Below are 20949 nucleotides of genomic sequence, written 5' to 3' on the forward strand. Positions count from 1 at the left end.
GGGGGGGGGGGGGGGGGGGGGGGGGAGATTGAGAAATGGAAGACGAAAACGAACCGGCCTTTGGCAATTAGTTTTTGAGCAGCTGTACTCTTGGTCTATGAGGATGGGGTTCTTGACGTCGATCATATTGATGTCTTGGAATAGGATGCCCGAGGCTGCACTCGGGGGTGAGTCTGGCCATGTTTTGATCCGAAGTCCATTATCTGTTTTTATTAATGTACAGTTCTTGATGACGACACCGAGCACGTCCTCCTCATTTTCGTATTTTCCAAGGCTTCCAACACTGTCGTAGTAGACATCAAATTAGACAGAGTAGCAGGCAGAGAAGCCTCTGTTGATCGAACGATGTGGGAGTTACCTGATACCGTGCCCAGGACCGCAGGTTATTTTGTTGATGGTGACATTCATTGATCCTCGACCCAGGGAGATGCAATCGTCACCAGTGGAAATGACTGATCTCGATATTTTCACTTTGTTGGAGCGGCTCAGATGTATGCCATCAGTGTTGGGACTGTCGTCTGGCGCCGTTATATGTAGTTTTTTCAGCCGAACGTTCTCACTGTTCGTGATGAACATGTGAAACCCCTTGCTGTTGATGGAACTGATGCCTTTCATGAATACATTTGTGATGCCATTGAATTTCAAATTCTAGGAAGAAAGGAAAAGGGAAACCACAAGAGTATTTAAGAGACGGCCATTAAGGTGAGTTCATAGTAAGGCAGCCAGAGCCTAAGTACTTACAACAGGGAGCTTCTGGCAAGTGGGATTCATACCACAGTCGTTGTATTTCCAGACAGCATCACCTTGTCCATCCAAAGTACCTCTGCCAGTGATTATCAAGCCATTGATCTTCTCAAACAATATCCATTCATTAGAGACGTAATTGCTCAGGTCGATGTCTCCTTTTAAGGTCGCATCGATTTGAACAACGATAGGACTTGTCGAGGCGCATGGCCCTGCAAACACTATTTGACTGATCAAAAAAGTACCCCCAGGAATAACTACTCTTGCAGCTCCCTTGGAGTGGCATGCTGCAACCCATGTCTTCATAAAACTCTGCAAAAACCAGCCAACAAAACATCAGGTACACCAAAACCTTATCAAACAACAACAAAACATTCTCAATAATCACCTGAGTGTTATCTTTCTTGCCATCAGGTTTAGCACCAAAACTGAGAACATTAAACACGGTCTCCCTCCGATGTCTAATGTCCTTCCCGAAATTGATCTTTTGAAAGAGGTCAGGCGGGTTCGTCCCGACGAAGAATTTGGCGTTAACCGCAACCAATGCTACCAACAATAGCCAGGTAAGAAGAGTGGCTTGTTTGAAAGCAGATTTCATTGAAACTTATGAAAAAAGGTATTGGGTGTGTTTATTCTAGGATGAAACAGCCTCCAAGGGGAGGCCAGAGAAGTAAAAAGGAAAAGCTTGGTTTCTTCCCTCTGTGCTTCGTTATTTTATAGCAGTTTTGAAAGGGTGTCCGTGGTTGTCTTGCTTGTTGACATGAAAAGGCCTAAAAATAGTGGAGTTCCCTTAATGTAGGAGGCATTACCAACATTTTGTTCGTTCTTAGCCCAATTTGTCGCCGGTTAAGAGAAGAACTCGGTGCCCATTTCCATGCCTCACCAGGTATCAAAAACTACATGTATATATAGCCTGGTGACTCAAATATGCCTGAAAAAGGTACTTTTAAACTGCATTTTTACCATTTTTTAAGTTTGTTTGGAACTACGATTGTTTCGTTGTTTGAGTTTTGAATTTTGGTTGGATCTAAATGATATTGTCTGTGTATGATTTGGGTTAGTCTTGATACTAAGATGCCTTAATGCCCCTTTTTATTTTATGAACAACACTCCTTTGAGATAGAAAATCAAATAATAGGTAGAGATGGTACGGAGAAGTGATCTTAGTAGTATCTATCGGTAACACTCTTAAACAAATCTTCTATATAGTTCAATTGATTCACGTATTTTTTATCAAGAGATCAAGAGTTCAATTCATAATTAGTCCGTATTAGAGACAGAGTCGCCTTCAGTCTTGCAAGACTCTTCACAAGCTAGCTATTTCTAAGAGTGGAGACTGTCGACCAACATAGGTCTTTTCAGTATCCTTTGAGATCAATACGTTGTGAGATCCCACATCGGTTGGAGAGTGGAACAAAGAGTTCCTTACAAGAGTGTGGAAACCTCTCTCTAGTAGATGCATTAAGACTGATAGTGATATGTAACGTGCCAAAAAAGATAATATTTGTTAGGGGGGTTTGGCTGTTACAAACACGAGCCATTTTAGCATACTTTGTAAGAAAATTTGATTATTCTTACCTACTTATCACTTTTAAGAGTGGAGATCGTAAACCAACACGAATCCTTTTAACATCGCGTGTCCTCACTTGCATACTTTCTAGGAAAATTGTCATATCTTTGCGATCACTCTCGTTTGAATGTGAGTTGGTTCGTTCATGTATCATTTCTTTACTCGGGTGTAAAAAATATTATTATTGTTTTTTTGATAAATTAGATTAAAAAAAAACCGGAGAATTTAAGTGTGATTATTGCATAGGGTTGAAAGTATAATTGAAACTCCTATGATTCAAAATTTAATGCGAACAAGTTGTATAAGTTTGAAGTTGCAACCACAATTATAATGACAAAAACATTTGGTTTTCATAAACTTGGAGATATTATTACTCTGATGTAACATCCAATAATAGCAATAGCCTTTTCATGTTCTTTATTTAAAATAACATTTTTGTCTCTTCTTCATTAATTTTATTTAACTTTCGAAAATATATAATTTTTTTTTCTAAATTAATACATATAATTTTAATAGAAAGAAATATATTTTGTTTTAAATATTTAAATATGCTCAAATCAGCATAAATTAATAATATATATTTTATTTATTAAATTATACCGATTGAAAAAATTTATTTTAAATACTGGACTATAAAAATTTGAATATCTAATTTGGAAGAAGATTTAAATTTTTGTGTGTTTTTTTGTCACAATGAGACTCTTGTAGCAGCGAGATAGATACTTGTTCTAACCTGGTGAACAAATAAGTTGTGTGTGAAAATTGAATTTTGCGGACAATCTTAACGTGTGATCGACGAGTCAGGTTTGACAATTTTTTTTAATTTATTAAATTGTTGAAAAGAATTTAAAGAAAAGTAGTGTCATAAACTTGGGGAGGAACAAGGACTTTCTATAATGATATGATATTATCCACTTTAGTCGTAACTTCAGGGCTCAGTAATTATAATAAATAAGGAACCTAGCCATGGATAACCCGACCAAATACAGCTCGTTTGGGCAATGACGTGACACTCTTTCCGTCGGATTTGATGTCATTCCTTGGTTAGCGGGTCCTTCTTCTTGCCCTGATCCAATTCTACTTTGGAATTCTCGGGATTCTTGTGATCTCAATCCTCTACTGATACTGCAACCATGGCGAAGCGCACGTTTGATCTGCTAGGCCATGTTCGTCCTGCTCACGAGTTTGACCTCAATGCCTTGCTCCATTACTGTTCCGCTTATGTTCCTGCTTTTCCTCCCTCCCCATCTAATTTCCGCGTCTCTCAGGTACGTCTCCGTTTCCCTTCCCCCTTGCGTTCTTATTGTTTTAATTTGATCGGTGTAGTGTATTGGCGTTGATTGATTTTGTGTTGTCTCTTCTCATCTTTGGAGATTAGTTCGGACATGGCCAATCAAATCCGACTTATCTTATCGAAGTTGCTTCCGGAGCTTCTTCGAAACGGTATGTTTTGAGGAAGAAACCACCGGGGACGCTACTCCAGTCTGCTCATGCCGTTGAAAGGGAGTTTCAGGTGCTAATTTGTTTCTTATTTGGCTAGAAATATTTTGTTCTTGATTTCATCAAAGGATAGAAATGAACCCGAACGAGAATGATCGCAACTTCATTTAACTTTCATTAAGTGATCAAAAGCGACAGTGCTCTATTTATATAGAAGAGTTATAGTGAATACAGCTGAAAATGAGTACAACTGTTTTATCTCAAAGAATATCAGTTGCTATCCAACTAATCAGGTTCCGTTAGGAATCACATCCCTCTACAATGGTATGATATTGTCCACTTTGAGCATAACCTCTCGTGGCTTTGCTTTTGGTTTCCCCAAAACGTCTCGTACCAATGATTTCCCCAAAAAAGTGAAAGAATAGTGATACTTAATATACTTTTCCAAGTTGCAGTTGCAATGAGAACTTTAAGGTTATGATTTTCAGTTTCAAATTTTGATTTGATAGGTTCTTCGAGCATTAGGTGATTACACTCAAGTTCCAGTTCCTAAAGTTTTCTGCCTGTGTTCTGATTCAAGCGTAATTGGTACTCCTTTTTATATTATGGAGTACTTGGACGGACGAATATTCCTAGACCCCAATTTGGTGGTACGTCTATTATGTTGTGAAGTTTTACCAGCTATTGAATTACTTCTAATGGATTGAATGTTATTGCATTAGGGAGTTGCGCCCGAAACTAGAAGAGCAATATATTTAGAAGCTGCGAAATGTTTAGCTTCTCTTCACTCAGTTGATGTTAATGCCATCAGTCTAGAAAAATATGGGCAACCGAAAAATTACTGTAAGCGACAGGTGTGCCCAAAATCTTTATGCTGTTCTTGATTATGAGTCCTTGAAATTCTGTTCCATACGTTATATTGCAAGGATATTTCACCAGAAGGGTAAAGAAATGGTCATAATAACGTTGTTGGCCAAACCAAGTAATATAAGTAAGTAGAAACATTGCTTATAAACTTCTGTTTATTTTTCCTAGATTGAGAGGTGGGCAAAACAGTATATTGCATCAACCAGTGATGGTAAAGTAGATGGAAATCCAAAAATGTTTGCGTTAATTGATTGGTTACGGCGACATATTCCTTCAGAAGATTCTTCAGGTGTCACAGCGGGTCTAGTCCATGGAGATTTTCGAATTGATAATCTTATATTTCATCCCACTGAGGTTTGCTATTTCTTCTAAATAAATAATTCTTCTGCCCTCCTTTTGTATTGAACTTGTTCATCCAAGAGGATTAGTTGTAAAGTCATGTGCCCTGTTATCCTCTGACGGTGCAGGACCGAGTAATTGGCATTCTTGATTGGGAGCTATCCACGGTGGGAAATCAAATGTGTGATGTTGCTTATTTCTGTCTGGTATGTAGGGAATTTCCCTTTGTAACTTGTAACATTAGCATACTGTTAATTGTTGGATAATTTGTATTCATGTGTTCTCACGTTTTGAGGCCGTATTACTTCCATTTCGTTTCAGCCTTACATCCTGGACTCGCACTCTGACCGTCCAGATACGGCCCAGGGTTTTAACAATATAGGAACTTCAGAAGGGATTCCTTCATTAGCAGAATGTTTGGGTTATTACTGTTCTATCACTGTAAGTGGCTATTGTCAATATTATTCAATCAAGTATTTGAGTTTTGCGGCAATCTTACAAATGTTTTTCCTTCCATGAGGGTATAACCAAAATTTGGTTCATACTTTTCCACCATGGGAATGATTGTTGTTATATTTCATCTTCCTCTGTTTCAAGGATTTAGTGCTTTACATTGGAAAAATAATGCAGCGACTTCACATATCTAGCGAACTTTGACGTCTAAAAACCTTCATTACATCCGGTAATGAGAAACCGTGCACCTGTAAGATTGAATATCCAATAGTGGAATCAACGAGCTAATCTATCCTGAGTAAGGGGTATAAGGGATAACAGTATTTAGGGCAAGCTCGGGGATTAGGTAGTTACAAAAGAAAAGCCCTTCCTTATCAGTCTAAACCAAGACATTCTATTTCTAATACTCAAATCGAAAGGTTAGTCTGATTTTCTACCTTCCTTACCACTGGGGATTCCCCTATCCTCACTGTAGGAACATACTGAGGCCATTCGCTGTTCATTGCATGTTCTGTGTCTGGTTTCTTATTGTATGATACAGATAAAAATTGACTTAAATTGAATTTAAGATATTTTTTTAGGTTGATATATAGTTGGTCCATTGGAAATAAATGTTCACAGGGAATTGCATGTTCCAGCTGAGGTAAGTGAAGGTTCACCGTTTAAAGTTTATGCAACTGGTTCTTGATGCACACTTGGGAATTTCCTTGTTGCAGGGAAGACCATGGCCATTTTCTACTTGGAAGTTTTATGTTGCCTTTTCCATTTTCCGAGGAGCTGCGATCTATGCTGGAATTTATAGTCGATGGATTATGGTATGGTCTTAATCATTGAATAGGCAGCATGGACAAAAAACGATGAAATTTGAAGTATTCTTTTGAAAATGCAGGGAAATGCATCAGGAGGCGAGAGTGCTCGGATTGCTGGAGATAAAGCTAATGCTTTCATTGATTCTGCTTGGTCATTTATTGAACAAAAATCATTACTTCCCGAGAATCCCCCATTTGGTAGTTCTATTGTCTTATAAAGCTTTTTGCTTCTAGTAGAACATAACCCTTTAGTAAGGTGCTATTTCCCCTTTACAACTTCAGATTCAATTGTACAAGTTGATTCACAATATACTGGGAAGGAGAATGAGGAATGGAGCGTCGAGAAACAAACGAACGATGGAGGAAAGTTTGTCCCCAATAAAAAAGTCATGCAGTTGAGAAACAAGTTGATTAAGTTCATGGAAGATCATATATACCCTATGGAAAATGAATTTTACAAACTTGCTCAGTCGCCCTTACGTTGGACCATACACCCAGAGGAAGAGAAACTAAAGGAGATGGCTAAGAAAGAAGGCTTATGGAACTTGTGGATACCTGTTCGTATTTTGGCTCTTCTCTCATTTAATCATTTGTACTCATACTGTTATTCTTTTTAATACTAGTTTAAGAAACAAGATTCTTCGTGCAGTTTGATAGTGCTGATAGAGCAAGGAAACTGCTTTTCGATGGAACTAGCCCAATCCTTTCCACTGGTGTTGACAAACTTCTTCTTGGTGCTGGCCTCTCCAATCTTGAATATGGGTACCTCTGTGAGATAATGGGTCGATCAATTTGGGCACCTCAGGTGTTCAATTGTGGCGCACCTGACACTGGAAATATGGAGGTAAGATCCAATTTTATAGCCCGAATTCTGTCTGCAAGTCTGCCAGCTGAATAGATTAGACCAATGAATGAACTAGATCTGTATATACTTTTCTTTGAACTGTGTACTCGTTTACCGTTTACATTTAGAATTTAATAAATCTGTTGGTATCTTCGACACGGTTTAAGCATCCATTATTAGAACTGTTATTGATCATTTTGTCTTTCTCATTAGGTATTGTTACGGTATGGCAATAAACAACAACTACATGAATGGCTTATTCCTTTGCTTGAAGGGAAGATACGTTCTGGATTTGCAATGACTGAACCGCAAGTTGCATCCTCTGATGCAACAAATATTGAATGTTCAATTAAAAGGTAACGATGTTAGACATTTATTTATAGAAAACATTTTTTCTTTCTCCTTTACGTGTTTGATTCTTATGTTTTTATCAGTATTCTTGTTAAATGGATTTTCTTGACTAATTTTTATACAGCATTTAGTTTGTTATTGGTATAATTACACTAAAACCGTTAACGTACGTGCAGGGAAGGAGATACCTACGTCATCAATGGAAGAAAATGGTGGACGAGTGGAGCGATGGATCCGAGGTGCAGGATCCTTATAGTTATGGTTAGTTCTATCAATATTTAGAACGATAATTTAATCATCTATTGTTTTTCAAATTAATTTATATTCTCCATTGTTTGCAGGGAAAAACAGATGTTACTGCTGCTATGCATAAGCAACAATCCATGATCTTAGTTGATATCCAGACTCCTGGCGTAGTTATTAAAAGACCACTCACAGTCTTTGGCTTTGATGACGCACCTCATGGGCATGCTGAGATATTATTTGATAATGTGTGTGTTCCTGCAACGAATATTCTACTTGGAGAGGGTCGTGGATTCGAAATTGCGCAGGTAATCGCCATATCCTATGCATTTTCGTGCTTGCAAAATATGGTTGTTTCCTTTTGTCATTGCTATGTTTACGCAATTGACCTATCCAGTGCTCTGATGTCCATGGAGTTGCTTGCTTACTGCACCGTGTATGACTTTCGTTTGGTTCGGTATTTCGTTCCAGGGTAGGCTGGGCCCAGGGAGGCTGCACCATTGCATGAGGTTGGTAGGAGCTGCAGAGCGAGGCATGCAGATGGCGGTTCAGAGGGCTCTTAGTAGAAAAGTGTTTGGAAAGTTGATTGCCGAGCAGGGTTCGTTCCTTGCAGACATTGCCAAGGTATTTTGATGGTGAATCATAACGTAAATCATAAAATCACGTTCCATGTAAACATATTCCGTGGCTACTTTTGTGTCAGTGTCGCGTGGAGCTTGAGAAAACGAGACTGCTGGTTCTCGAAGCAGCAGATCAGTTGGATCGGCTCGGAAACAAGAAAGCACGTGGGACAATTGCGATGGCCAAGGTAAATTTTCGGACAATTGCAAGGGCTAAGTTTGTAGTCTCTCATTCCATTAATTAGTGTTAAAAGGTTTTTTTGCGATACGAGAGCACGTGACACGTATAGAATCAGTCATACGATCTATATATATTTAACTACAACAAAATTCAACAGAATCCAGTAATTTAAGACTATTTTTGTGAGTATGAGGTAAGATTTATAGATTTCGCCCCCGTTTTCGTTTTTCGTCACGAATGTTTCAATGAATATCTTGGTGAAACTTGGTACAGGTTGCAGCTCCAAATATGGCATTGCAGATTCTGGACATGGCAATGCAAGTCCATGGTGCAGGTGGCTTGTCCTCCGACACTGTTCTTGCTCATCTCTGGGCTACTACAAGAACCTTGAGAATAGCAGATGGCCCTGATGAAGTTCATTTAGGAACCATCGCCAAGTTGGAGCTTCGGAGAGCTAAGCTTTGAAAATTAGAAGGAAAGGGGATATTGGGAACTGACAAAACCCGTAAAAAGGACATGGTTGAAACGCTCGTTAAAAGACGAACAGACTGTTATTTGGCCGACTCTATTCTTCTCATTCGAAGATCTGTATGCGAATAATAAACTTTTCAATACTCTTATATAGAAGAATCGAAATAAAACAGGAGCATCCATTTGATATGCAAAAATCGGAAGCACGTCAGTTTCATATGGAAATTTGAATTTCTGACTTCTTGATCAAGAACATGTTTTGATCGGGTGATGCACGAGTTGAAAAATATCAACTCATATAAACACGATAATATTGACAAGGCAATCATGGGCTAACGAATAATCAAGTAGGTTAAGAATGCTATAAACAACCTCTACGTTAAACAACAGAATAGAAGCCATTCCTTAATAGACTACATGATGCTCGAGTAATTATGGGATAAACCAAAGCAAAATTAGAGATTTTGTTGTTCACAATAAGTGAAACGTCAATCGAAAGATAGAAAATTCATTCTCGGTCAACATATCAAACATATTTTACAACATAGCTGCACGTTTAAATCGTACAAATATATATTTTTTTAAATTTATCTTATTTATGTTAATTTGCTACGTTTCTAATTAAATTTGTACTAAACAAACAAGCCTAACTTCAACCAAATAGCTAATAAGTACTTAATCAACAAAGATTTTGACACATAATTGGCCAAAATTATGATTAGTCTTAATTTTAATGAATAAAAGTAATTAAATTAAGCATAAGTTTAAATTTAGACGGAAAAGTCAGCGGTTGATTTAGAGGAAAAAGTCAAAAGACAAACAAAAGACAAACAAAAGACACAGAAAATGTTCTCCAACATTAACGGTATTAACTGTCATTTCGGATCAAAAAAAAAAATATATATATATATATATATAAAAGAAAAATACAAAAATTGAGAATCTCTGGTAAAAAAAACATGTCAAACGATGACGATGGAGGGAAGAAAAAGAAGGCCGCCCTTATCGGCGTGTCTTCATTGTTTCTCGTTGCCATGGTAGTTGCGGTGGCCGTCGGCGTCAACCGGAATGACCCCGATGAAATTAGTAGGATCAGTGGTGGCGGAGGCACAACGGAGATCTCCACTTCCGTCAAAGCGATTAAAGCCCTTTGTCATCCCACCGACTACCAAGAAACTTGCATAGAATCGCTCTCGGGAGTCAACACGAGCGACCCACGTGAGCTAATCAAGGTTGGATTCCAATCTACCATTAATGAACTCAAATATGCCATTGCAAAATCCGCCACCCTAAAAGAATTTGCCTCCGATCCCAAGGCTAAACCAGCACTCGACGTTTGTAACGAGGTTGTGGAGTACGCAATTGACGATCTCATAATGTCGTTTGATAGAATCACTGACAATTTCAATATCAACAAAATTACTGATTACATCGAAGATCTTAAGGTTTGGCTTAGTGCCACGTTGACATTGCAAGAAACTTGCGTGGATGCATTTGATAATGTTACCGGCGATACAGGTGACAAAATGAGGCAATTATTGAAGACGTCAAAGGAAATGACCGCCAATGGACTTGGAATGGTGAGTGAGGTTACTTCCATTATGTCCTCTTTTGGGATGCGGATGACTGGACGGCGATTGTTGGAGGAGGAATCTAATAAAGAGGAGGAAGAACCATCGTGGATCAACGACCGGCGCGGGCTACTCCAAGCCACTCCGAAAACCATCCAGCCCAATGTTGTGGTAGCTAAAGACGGAAGTGGGAAGTACAAGACGGTGAATGAAGCGTTATTTGATATCCCGAAGAAAAGCAATAAAACATTTGTGATTTATGTGAAGGAAGGAGTTTATGAAGAGCAGGTGATGATGAACAAAAGTATGACGTGGGTGATGATGATTGGAGACGGCCCGAATAAGACCAAGATTACCTCCAACAAGAACTTCGTCGATGGAACACCCACATTCAAAACCGCTACCGTTGGTAAGTTTATACTAATAACTCCGTTATAAACATGTTTGAAATCGAGTTATGAACTCCCAAATCTTGTATTCATGTTGATGACAAAAACACAGCGGTGGTTGGAACCAACTTCATTGCCAAGGACATGTGGTTCGAGAACTCGGCTGGACCAGAAAAACATCAAGCAGTGGCACTCCGAGTTCAATCCGACATGTCAATCTTTTACAATTGTCAAATGGACGGTTACCAAGATACACTCTACACTCACACCCATCGTCAATTCTATCGAGACTGCACCATCACTGGAACCATTGACTTCATCTTCGGTAATGCGGCTGTCGTCTTCCAAAACTGTAAGATTTTCGTGAGGAAACCATTGCCGAATCAACAATGCATCGTCACCGCTCAAGGGCGAAGCCAACGGAAGGAGCCCACCGCCATAATCCTACAGAACTGCCTCATCTCCTCCGCCCCCGACTACTTCCCTGTCCGCCACACCTACAAGGCCTACCTTGGCCGCCCATGGAAGGAATACTCAAGAACCATCATTTTGCAATGCAAAATCGACGACTTGATCCAGCCTGAAGGGTGGCTTCCATGGACGGGCGATTTTGCTCTCAATACATTGTTTTACTCGGAGTACAATTGCAGGGGAGCTGGCTCAAAGAAGGACAAACGGGTCAAGTGGAGGGGAATTAAGGAGATTACTCCCGAGCACGCTATCGATTTCACCGCTGGGTTATTTATTCGAGGTAATCCATGGATTAAGCCCACTGGAATTCCGTACAGTTCCGGCATGATGACATTGGCAGAACAAGAATTGACCGTGTAAATAGTTATGGTTTTAGGATTTTTAATTTTAAAAAACTATTAATTTAATGAGATTTTATTCCTTCAATTTTCTTCTAACTTTTTGTTAAGTATATGAGAAACCATCTCACCTCGTGTTAGAGGTTGTTTAATAACATTTATTATTTTAATTTTTGTAATTTGCTTGGTTTTTTTTCTTTCCACAATTACCCTTGGGGAAGCCCAAATCGGCCCAATAGTTGAGCCCAGAAAGCCCAAAACTTTGGCCCGTCTGTCTAAAATGGAAGCCCAAATCGGCCCAATAGTTGAGCCCATAAAGCCCAAAACCTTGGCCCGTCCAATTCTTTCCTTCATCGTTTCCACCGGCCTCATTGCGAGAGAGCGGGAAAACGGCCTGAACAGAACAATTTTGAATCTTCTTCCGTCCCAAATCGGCGGAGCAACGAGAAGACAAGAACTGGAGAAGAACTGGTTGGATTTCTCCGATCTTCTCTTCATTTTAACACTCCATTTCTCAGGTAAGTTTCATTAGATGTACAGACGAAGTATTCGTCGGACGTCCGTCAGTTTTTTCTTCGTCAAATTGTTAGCCCTAGGGCTCCATTTGAAGTTAAAGCACCAACGTATCGAAGGCGGATTTCAATTTTTAAATTCAAGATGACTAGTAAAACTGGCGGTACTGGAGAGGCTGCTTTCCACATGCTGCAGCCGGAGCGTGACCTTCGGTTGAATTGGGAAGTCGACCTCGCTGAGAAGCTTGAAAGTTATTTGTTGCAGATTTGCACCGGTGAGTTTCAGTCCGGCGAAGATGAGAACCACAATTCTGTCAATTTTGCTGAAGGNTTTTTTTTTTTTTTTTTTTTTTTTTTTTTTTTTTTTTTTTTTTTTTTTTTTTTTTTTTTTTTTTTTTTTTTTTTCTATCAATTTTCAATTTCTGGATGTTTTGGATTGTGTACTACTTTATGTTTCTGACTGCGTTGTGTGCTTGGGATTTTTTCGAGGGTGTAGCTGCTCTGCTTCTTCAAGATTCGATTCAGGTGTACAGTCGTAAGGTTGAATACCTCTACTCATTGGTTTTGCGAGCTTTGGAGTTCCTCTCCGAAAAGAGGTTTGATTATTTTATCCAATTTTTTTGTCTATATAATTAGTTCTGGAAATTACATGATAACGACCCATTAGAAATCTGGAACCTACATGAATAATTTATCGATGTCTGAGCAAAAATTAAGATTATTACGTTGCGAGTCTGCCTATCATTCAAGGCTCTTCTAAGGTGGAAATTATTAAATTCCCTGGCCCAATTGAATAAAGAACATATATGCAAGAACCATTCTTCAGAGAAAAAAAGGGTCATTTTATGTCAACCATCTTGTTCAGCCTCTGAAACCCAAGCTTGAAAGTTGAATGACTAACATCTCCCATTGCCGGACGTGTGAAACAAAGGGGCATTGAATGGACAGCAGAATTAGGGAAATTTTTTAGTTTTGACCGACCATTTTTCATTATCAGCTTGGTTGAAGCCCATTCAACTGAGGCAAATTATTGCTTGGGATCGTGTTGTGTTTTCTTTTTTTTTTTTCCTCCCTTTTAATTGTTTTCAAAACATTTTTATTCAAACAGGCAGAAGGATCCTTTGGAAGGGACCTCAATCGAGGCTGAACAAGATGGTTCTCATGAAATTGCTGAGGATGAAAACGACCTATTTTGGGTTTCAGAGGATGTGCCAGGTCGCTTATCAGTTGTATGTCATAGTGCAACTAGTGAAGTACTATTGTTTCATTTGTGATTCAAATCTACATATTGCAGTTGACACGAAGAATACTTTGGAGAGTACCAAAGAAGATGCTTGGTTAAATCAAACTGTAAAGCCTCCAGCAAATTTAGTCGTTCTTGAAGGTGATTGCTTGGATGCATCTGGTGACAATGGTGAACTAGACTCATACTTGGTAATTGGTTGCTATAATTAATTAACGTTTTTACTTCTCATATCATTTGACAATTAATCGTAACTTCTTATAATCATGCAGTTGGCCTCCACTAGTGATATTTTCCAAGACTTCGTTCTCTTAGATTCATGTGATGCTGAGGCAGTTCAAGATTTTTTGAATGGTGGTCATAAGTTTGGCCAAAGCCATAATGGTGGATTCAGAGGCAGCTCAACCCACAGGGGTTTTCAGTCTCCCTCTAGACGTTCTGGTGGAAGTATGCAGAAATCATCAGTAGGAAAGACTCAGGGTGCTAATGTTGCTCGGACACCGTTTTCCAATCATTGCTTCGTGTCTGATCCTCCATCTTGTGATAATTTTGCCAATGAAAATCATGAATTTGACATGGATGCTGGGAATCCAGAACCAGATGACTCAAATGGTTCTGAAGACGATTATGATCCTTGGAAGCCTTTGAATCCTCATGAGCCAGGAAATTTAAAAATAAAACCATTTAGAAAAGGTTGCTGACCTACTTCTACTTTCATCATTTCCTATTCATCTTTGCTTAAAAGCTAATGTTTCTTCTCTTTTCTTACCTCTAAGCAGTAAAAGCTTTTAAAAAGAATTATGTCAATTCTGGTAAGCATGAGTCTGTAGCTGCTTTGTTTCCACTAGCTAAATTACAAGGCCCAGTTAGCCCAGAGTTCGCGAAGCTTTGGGAAGAGCAGCACCAAGCCTTTGAAACGCATAGCGAGTCCAATTCTGCTTTATTATATGAAAAGGTACAGCTTTGTGGTATGTTGTTATTAATAAAGTCTTTCCTATAGTTTATGACACTAGTTATTGTGACTACAGCTGCGAAATTCACTCATCAATGAAGATAGAAGTTGTGATTCCCCTTATGATGTGGAAGATGACAATATTGATTATGGTTTCGAAGATGCAATGCCTGATATCAATCCGCCAGATATGGATGATCCCTGTAATCATTATATGGACGAGTCTACGTGGTTAGGGAGTGAAAAGGTTGAGTAAACTCTAGTATGTTGTAGAGTACAAGACGTTCTTATTGCACGCTGAATTTCTTTTCTGAATTACTATTGATTGTTAACTTATGGATTTTATGCAGCATGATGCGGCTGCCCATTTTGATAAAGGTGAAACATATGAACCTGAATTTCCCTATTCGCATTCAAGTCAAGAACATTTTTGTCCCTCTCATCTTGTAAGTGGTGTCGGTGGATTTGTCCCTGTGCTTCACCTATTTGCTATCTATCAGGCTCTATAATAATAATTTTTTTATTTGTATTAGTTTGCCTTCTATTCAGTAAATTCCCCATGTTTCCAAGCTTCGTTTCACTTGCATATACTCATTTAGATTTTACTGATCTGGAATATCATGGTTGGTTATGGAGCGCATGTGGACCACATTCTTGTTTGTTGATCAAAATCTAAATAACTTGTTCAAGTTCTTAACACTATGCCGTAGTGTTTTTAAATAATGAATGGCACGTGGGTAGGTTTGGTTTGTTTTTTTTTCAGTCCTATAATTTGTTCTAATAGATTTATAAAGTTGTTAGACAGCATTGTTCACTTAAATTTCCTTCAAACTTAGTACATTATGCACATTATTTTAGTAGATAGACTTGCAGGAGCATTTGGAATTTATAACAATGAAGGATGGAAAACTTGGAATAGATATCCACATATGAAAATCATGCCTAGATTATTATTATCTTTTATACATGCTTCTGGTATATAGTCGCCTAAAATTTCTCTCTTTTATAGGACACACTCCTTGCAAGCATTGCTGAGAATCCTACTGAAATGGCCACTCGAGTCTCTACGTGGAAACAGAATATTGAACACAATTTGGAAGAGCAAGTAATAATATTTAATGTTCTACTTCAGTTCCATATAGCCGATAGTTATTTCTTCTTAATTGTGGGTTAAGAGAAGTACTTTTTTGTGATAGGACAAACACCTTCCATTTGATATTCATGAATATTGCAAAGCGATTCGTGAAAAATTATCTGGTGAAGCTGACAAAGGCGGTGTAATGTCTTTCTCTGATGTTGTTGAAGGGCAGGAGAAGTTCGTTGTATCACGAAGTTTTACTGCTGTTCTTCAATTGGTAACGTACTTAACAAACACTATAGAAGTACCTAGATTGGTGAAAGTTCGAACTTGAAAATTGGAATCGACAAGTCATTTTCAGGTGAACAATGAAGATGTGGAGCTGGAAGAGGACGAGGTTGATGGGGAGTCGATTGTCTATACTTCTGCGAACCCGTTCCATGTTCGGCTTATTCACCAAGACAAACGGGCGGATAAAACTCGGCATCAAACCTCAAGAAAGAGGTCCACATCTCCAGATAAGGTTGAAAATGGTTGGAATATAAACCACAAATCATCACACATCGATAAAACTCTTGAGGAATCTAGGGTGATGAGAAAATTGTCACGACAGAATTGCAAACTTCCTGTGAAACTGGGGAAGGTTGGTGGCATAAAATGCACTCCTGAAGGCAAGAGGAGGAGAAGAAGAGCTCGATTTGTTGAACCAGTTGACTGACATTCTACTTGGATGACAATATTTAATGTACAATTGGCTGACTGTTTGTATATTGTATAGCAATTCAACACAGCTTGTTGTAGCATTGTTGAGCACCAACATTTTTGTTGGGGGTAATGAATATGGAAGTGTCAGCTAAGAATTTTCCTTTGTACAATGTTTTGTTTGTTCCCTCTGTTAGGTTTGTTTATTTGATGTAATTATGATCTGGAGGGAGTTGTATGTATGAAAAGGAAAAGTGAATATTAACCATGTAATCGTTTGATTCTTGCCCAAACCCTGTTTTCAGGTTTCTATCGCTCAAGCTTGAAATCTTTGAGATTGACGGCGATATATAACAGGCCAAAGCGGACACTATTAATTAGCAGTGGGCTTGGTCTGTTACAAATGATGTTAGAGCCAGACACTGGGTGGTGTGTCAATGAGGACGTTGAACTCCGAAGTGGGGTGGACACCGAGCGCTGTGTCAGTGAGAATGCTAGGCCTCGAAAAGAGGGTGAGTTGTGAGATCCCACATCGATTGAAGAGATGAATGAATGTCAGTAGGGATGCTAGGTCTTGAAGAAGGTGGATTGGAGAATGAAACACTCTTTATAAAGGTATGGAAACCTCTCCCTAGCATACTGACAGCGATACATAACGGCTAAAGAAGACAATATCTACTAGCGGTGGGTTGAGACGTAGGGTTGTTGATGATAAAAGCTCTTCATGGATCCACAAACCAATAGCAATTCCCAAATATGGACGGCTACTAAAAGTGGCTTTCTGTGGCTTTGGCGGCAGCTGGTTAAGCTACCCAACCAACTTTTCCCTCGCAGTTCGCTGCAATAACAAAACTCTAAATTTTCATTATTTAATTACGGAATTTTCAAAATTATTTTAAAGTAATTTTTGAACCCTTTATTTACTTGAATAATAATAATAATAAAAAAGAGATATTTAAGTAAATTGCCAAACCCTTTTATAATGGAGTCAAAATATATATTTATTTTACACGTTTAATTAAAAAAAATGCACAATAATATTAATAATTAGTAGAATTCGACGTTTACGTTAATAATAAATAAAATTTTATTGCTCGACTAATCTAGTTATATCGACAAAATGAGCTTAATTAGAGACTTAAACCCCCATATTACACATTGTTTATACTCTTTTATGAAGAAAAATATGTAATTGAGGGGAATATCTACAATCAAATACTTTGTTCTATAAAGAATATAAACTAAAAAAACAACTGCCACGTGTGCATTAATCTGACAAATCATCTTCAAATGCGTTGTCAGCTCCACGTCGGACTTGACCCTCCACTCAGCCGCCTTGCCCTCCAAGTCTTCCAGTCAATTCCCGTGTTGGACTTCGAAATCACACGGCGTTTTCCTTTCCTTTTTCGATATCCAACTCGCCGCCGGCGCCGGAGCTACACCCGACACTAGTTCCGGATGGCGATACGCCGCCTCTTCTCTCCCGGCCGATAATCATCTTGAACGACAACGACATAACCCGACTTATCGGCGACTTAAACGACGGCGTCGTCGGTGACAACGAAGCAGCGAACTCACCGTCTCTTCGCGTCGGAATCTCAATCGAAACACCGGCTAGTTCCCCCGGCTTTCGCCGTGCCCTAAACGACCGCGAACCGGTCGAAGAAGAAGCCATCCGGTCGGAGATATCACATTCAACGCAGAGATCGGAAGAACTCGGACCCGGTTCGGTAATAGCAGGTTCCCCAATGGAAACCGCTATCTCCACCGGTGTCTCCGGAGGGCGCTCAACCGGCGTGCGACAGAGCGGGCAGGTAGTGTGAGAGTGAAACCACATGTCGATGCAATCGGTATGAAAGCTATGACGACATTTCGGAAGTGTACGGCCCTTTTCATTTTCCTCAAATTCGGACAAACAAACAGCGCAATCGATCGGATCGGAGAAGGATTTGGAGGAGAAAGTGAAAACAGGGAGAGAGTTAAGAACAGAGGGATCGAGGCCGCGGAGGTGGGAAGCAGAGGCAGCGGCGCGAGCAGCAGAGGGATTTTCTGGTTCGAAATAGAAGACCAGACGGTTGCGGCGGCGGAGAGTACCACGGCGGCGAGCACGGAGAACATACCAGCGAGCGTAGAGGTGAAGGCAAATGATGAGAACGACGACGAAGAGAAGGATGATGATGGCGCTGAGCATAATCTTGCCGCTTAGGGCAAAATCGTTGGATCCCGGAGGAGAGGTGGAAGAAGGATCATCCATGGCGGCTTCCATCAATTGCAGTGAAGAAATTTTGGGGGAGAAGAAGGGTTTTTAGTGAGGAACGAACGAAATTTCTTCGATGCTGTAATTTCAGTGGGACAGAGAAGACGCCATTGTTGACTGAGCACTCAACCCTATTTGGTTAAGGAACTTTCAGGGTTTTCTTATATTTATATGCTTATTTTAATCTCTACCTCTTTATTAAAAAAAATAATAATAAGAAGAAGAATATTCTTAAAACTTTTTATTTTATTTCAAAAATATTTTTAACTTTTAAAATTCTCAAAAATATTCTTATACTTAATTTTAGATTAAAAAAATATTAATTGAAATTTTAAAAGTATTATTAATTTATAATTAATATATAGATGAAAATTGTTTATCATTACTTCGTAAATTTATTTACTTTCTAATGTTATTTTTAAAAGTGCATGAGTATTTTTGGAACGTGCTACTAACGACAAGGGTATTTTTGAACTCTTTAAAAAAATTTAAAGCGTTTTTTTTTTTAGATTTTAAAAAGAATTTAAGGGTGTTTTCGAAATTCTAAAAAAAGTATAAGGGTATTAATGGAATTTTGAAAAAATTAAGGGTATTTTTCAAACCGTTAAAAGGGTATTTTTTAAACAAAATATTAACACTCTCCATCTAAAATTAATAATAAGAGTTTTTTTTTTAATTAAAGGGTATTATTGGAATTTTGAAAGTTTTAATTTATTTTTTTAAATAAAATGTAAAGTTTATAAATACTTTATTAAATTAACTCAAAAAAAATTATGATAACTCACTGTAATCTAGGTCAGTTCGAAAAGGTCAACTGTACTTGTTCTATCTATTGATCCCATTAGAATAAAATTTACTCACTAATTAAAGTAGGTTAAAAAAACAAGTAATTTTCATTTAAAAGAAGATCTATCTTACGAGGAATAAGGTTTACTCGGTAGTCAATAGTTACTTTCTGGTGGTCGGTTAGAAAGTAAGTAATCGAATGTCAATTTGATGAAGAATAAGGTTTACCCACGAGTCAACTGGATACTTTTTATTGGTCGGTTAGAAAGTAAGTAATCTTCGAGATTTACCCACGAGTCAACTGGTTACTTTTTATTGGTCGGTTAGAAAGTAAGCAACCTTCGTATAAAAGAAAATCTATTTCATTGAGAATAAATTTTAAGAATATCCATATCCATTTTATTAAGAATAAGGTTTGCCCACTCGTAAACTAGTGATAAAAAAAATGCAAAAATGACATATTTATCTGTTTTTTATTACTAGAGATGTCAATTTATCACGCGTATATCTTGGTACAGAATGAAAAGGCAGACCGAGGAGATTTTTCTCTTTTAGTTAAATAGGACGGAAGACAGAAATATATATATATATATATATATATATCAAAATTAAATTAGGTTGAATATTATATTTTATTTTTCATATATGATTTCTATTTAATTATTAATTATTTTATTAACTAAATTATTTGTAATAGATAACATATACCAATCTTGTTATTTTAACGAAGATTATTTTAAATTGTTTTAGTTGATTAAATTTTATTTTAATTAATTAGTATTTTCAATATTAAATATATTGTTAAAATAAAAACCATTTCCTCAAATAAAATAAATTTAAATTTTATTAATTCTTATTGTTTTAGTTAAAAGTTACATTAAAAATTTATTTAGTAATTCATTTTAATTAATTAAAACTATGAAAACAATATCTTAATAATTATAATATATAAATTTTATTCTATTTCAATTTCCGACCAATTCCAAGTAAACATCAATTAGAAAAAAAAAAAAACATTCTTATTGCAATTAATTATTATTATGATTTAATAATAATAAAAAAGATATTTAAATTCATTTAAAAATAATAATAAATAGATGTCATGTTTTCATTAACAGTCAAGGGAGGAAGGTTCCCGGTAACCGGTAAGATGGGAAGTACTTTCTTTTCATTAATTTAAGCCTTCATTTTATTTTTTTTAATATATTTTAATAAAAACAAATAGCCCATCACTCGTCGTGGGATCAACAATTATACGAGATTATCTACTTTTATATATATATAATGTCTCACAATAGCACTTTTAATGGCAGCGGATTTGCGATTGTGCGACACTCACTTTTCAACGACAAGTGAGCTAAGCCAATTCGTTCTTGCGTCGCCTACGGGCAAGGGACGTATGCTCGAGCCTCTGGCCTCGGTTTTAAGAGAAGATTTTAGAAAGCGAGGGCAGAGAGAAATTTTCGAAGAGAGATTTTTGAAAGAGACGTTATATAAGCAAGCAAGAGATAAATAAGCTTACAGTATATAACCTTGGGTGGGGAGAAGTTGACAACTAGTCGTATCCCTTATAGTACATTCGAAGACATTATATATATATATATATATATATATATATAGTTTTATTATTTAATTTCTACTAATATTTTTCGGAGATTAATAAAAATATAAAAAAATATAATTTTTATTTTTATTTTTAAAATTATGCTAAAATTTCA

The 20949-nt window shown here is 37.6% G+C and overlaps 5 protein-coding genes and 1 long non-coding RNA gene across 6 annotated transcripts in view; 4 read left to right on the top strand and 2 right to left on the bottom strand.

Annotated features, from left to right (window-relative positions):
* The window catches only part of LOC111791341 (exopolygalacturonase-like), a 1884-nt gene extending 542 nt beyond the window's left edge, over positions 1 to 1342 (bottom strand). The window contains exons 1-4 of the mRNA XM_023672633.1: positions 1133 to 1342; positions 742 to 1056; positions 359 to 648; positions 55 to 283 (exon numbers count right to left, since the gene is read on the bottom strand). Of these exons, the coding sequence (XP_023528401.1) occupies positions 55 to 283; positions 359 to 648; positions 742 to 1056; positions 1133 to 1342 (1044 nt within the window). The remainder of the gene's footprint in view (positions 1 to 54; positions 284 to 358; positions 649 to 741; positions 1057 to 1132) is intronic.
* On the top strand, positions 140 to 1804 carry LOC111791342. Its single transcript, XR_002814633.1, has 2 exons — positions 140 to 1084; positions 1159 to 1804. It is a non-coding gene; the product is annotated as an uncharacterized LOC111791342 (long non-coding RNA).
* Positions 1805 to 3326: 1522 nt separating this feature from the next.
* LOC111790714 (probable acyl-CoA dehydrogenase IBR3) lies at positions 3327 to 9129 on the top strand. Its single transcript, XM_023671738.1, has 17 exons — positions 3327 to 3582; positions 3693 to 3827; positions 4264 to 4404; positions 4477 to 4608; positions 4790 to 4975; positions 5089 to 5166; positions 5282 to 5401; positions 6130 to 6228; positions 6303 to 6420; positions 6505 to 6779; positions 6872 to 7066; positions 7280 to 7422; positions 7594 to 7678; positions 7759 to 7968; positions 8132 to 8284; positions 8364 to 8468; positions 8735 to 9129. The coding sequence occupies exons 1-17, from the start codon at positions 3448 to 3450 to the stop codon at positions 8924 to 8926; spliced, it is 2502 nt and encodes an 833-aa protein (XP_023527506.1). The 5' UTR covers positions 3327 to 3447; the 3' UTR covers positions 8927 to 9129.
* Positions 9130 to 9891: 762 nt separating this feature from the next.
* On the top strand, positions 9892 to 11724 carry LOC111791797 (pectinesterase-like). The gene is made up of 2 exons (XM_023673278.1): positions 9892 to 10912; positions 11005 to 11724. Exons 1-2 carry the CDS (start codon positions 9892 to 9894, stop codon positions 11721 to 11723), a joined length of 1740 nt encoding a protein of 579 aa, XP_023529046.1. The 3' UTR covers position 11724.
* A 376-nt stretch (positions 11725 to 12100) lies between these two features.
* On the top strand, positions 12101 to 16470 carry LOC111790070 (condensin-2 complex subunit H2-like). The gene is made up of 11 exons (XM_023670865.1): positions 12101 to 12542; positions 12710 to 12809; positions 13322 to 13428; positions 13508 to 13647; positions 13729 to 14149; positions 14236 to 14411; positions 14485 to 14655; positions 14759 to 14854; positions 15418 to 15513; positions 15605 to 15763; positions 15848 to 16470. Exons 1-11 carry the CDS (start codon positions 12359 to 12361, stop codon positions 16202 to 16204), a joined length of 2007 nt encoding a protein of 668 aa, XP_023526633.1. The 5' UTR covers positions 12101 to 12358; the 3' UTR covers positions 16205 to 16470.
* Positions 16471 to 17251: 781 nt separating this feature from the next.
* LOC111791003 (RING-H2 finger protein ATL2-like) lies at positions 17252 to 18591 on the bottom strand. Its single transcript, XM_023672170.1, has one exon. It carries the CDS (start codon positions 18452 to 18454, stop codon positions 17570 to 17572), a length of 885 nt encoding a protein of 294 aa, XP_023527938.1. The 5' UTR covers positions 18455 to 18591; the 3' UTR covers positions 17252 to 17569.
* Between the last annotated feature and the right edge of the window lie 2358 nt (positions 18592 to 20949).

The sequence above is a fragment of the Cucurbita pepo genome, chromosome LG03, assembly GCF_002806865.2.
Source record: "Cucurbita pepo subsp. pepo cultivar mu-cu-16 chromosome LG03, ASM280686v2, whole genome shotgun sequence".
In the NCBI taxonomy this organism is placed as follows: domain Eukaryota; kingdom Viridiplantae; phylum Streptophyta; class Magnoliopsida; order Cucurbitales; family Cucurbitaceae; genus Cucurbita; species Cucurbita pepo.

What these genes read in the sequence shown, in the direction of transcription:
- LOC111790714 (XM_023671738.1), top strand. Translation starts at nt 3,448, where the DNA reads ATGGCGAAGCGCACGTTTGATCTGCTAGGCCATGTTCGTCCTGCTCAC. An exon ending in TTATATTTCATCCCACTGAG is followed by an intron (nt 4,976 to 5,088) that starts GTTTGCTATTTC and finishes CTGACGGTGCAG; the next exon opens with GACCGAGTAATTGGCATTCT. An exon ending in GTTATTACTGTTCTATCACT is followed by an intron (nt 5,402 to 6,129) that starts GTAAGTGGCTAT and finishes TCCTTGTTGCAG; the next exon opens with GGAAGACCATGGCCATTTTC.
- LOC111791797 (XM_023673278.1), top strand. Translation starts at nt 9,892, where the DNA reads ATGTCAAACGATGACGATGGAGGGAAGAAAAAGAAGGCCGCCCTTATC. An exon ending in ATTCAAAACCGCTACCGTTG is followed by an intron (nt 10,913 to 11,004) that starts GTAAGTTTATAC and finishes ACAAAAACACAG; the next exon opens with CGGTGGTTGGAACCAACTTC.
- LOC111790070 (XM_023670865.1), top strand. Translation starts at nt 12,359, where the DNA reads ATGACTAGTAAAACTGGCGGTACTGGAGAGGCTGCTTTCCACATGCTG. An exon ending in CGTGGTTAGGGAGTGAAAAG is followed by an intron (nt 14,656 to 14,758) that starts GTTGAGTAAACT and finishes GATTTTATGCAG; the next exon opens with CATGATGCGGCTGCCCATTT. An exon ending in TTACTGCTGTTCTTCAATTG is followed by an intron (nt 15,764 to 15,847) that starts GTAACGTACTTA and finishes AGTCATTTTCAG; the next exon opens with GTGAACAATGAAGATGTGGA.
- LOC111791003 (XM_023672170.1), bottom strand. Translation starts at nt 18,454, where the DNA reads ATGGAAGCCGCCATGGATGATCCTTCTTCCACCTCTCCTCCGGGATCC.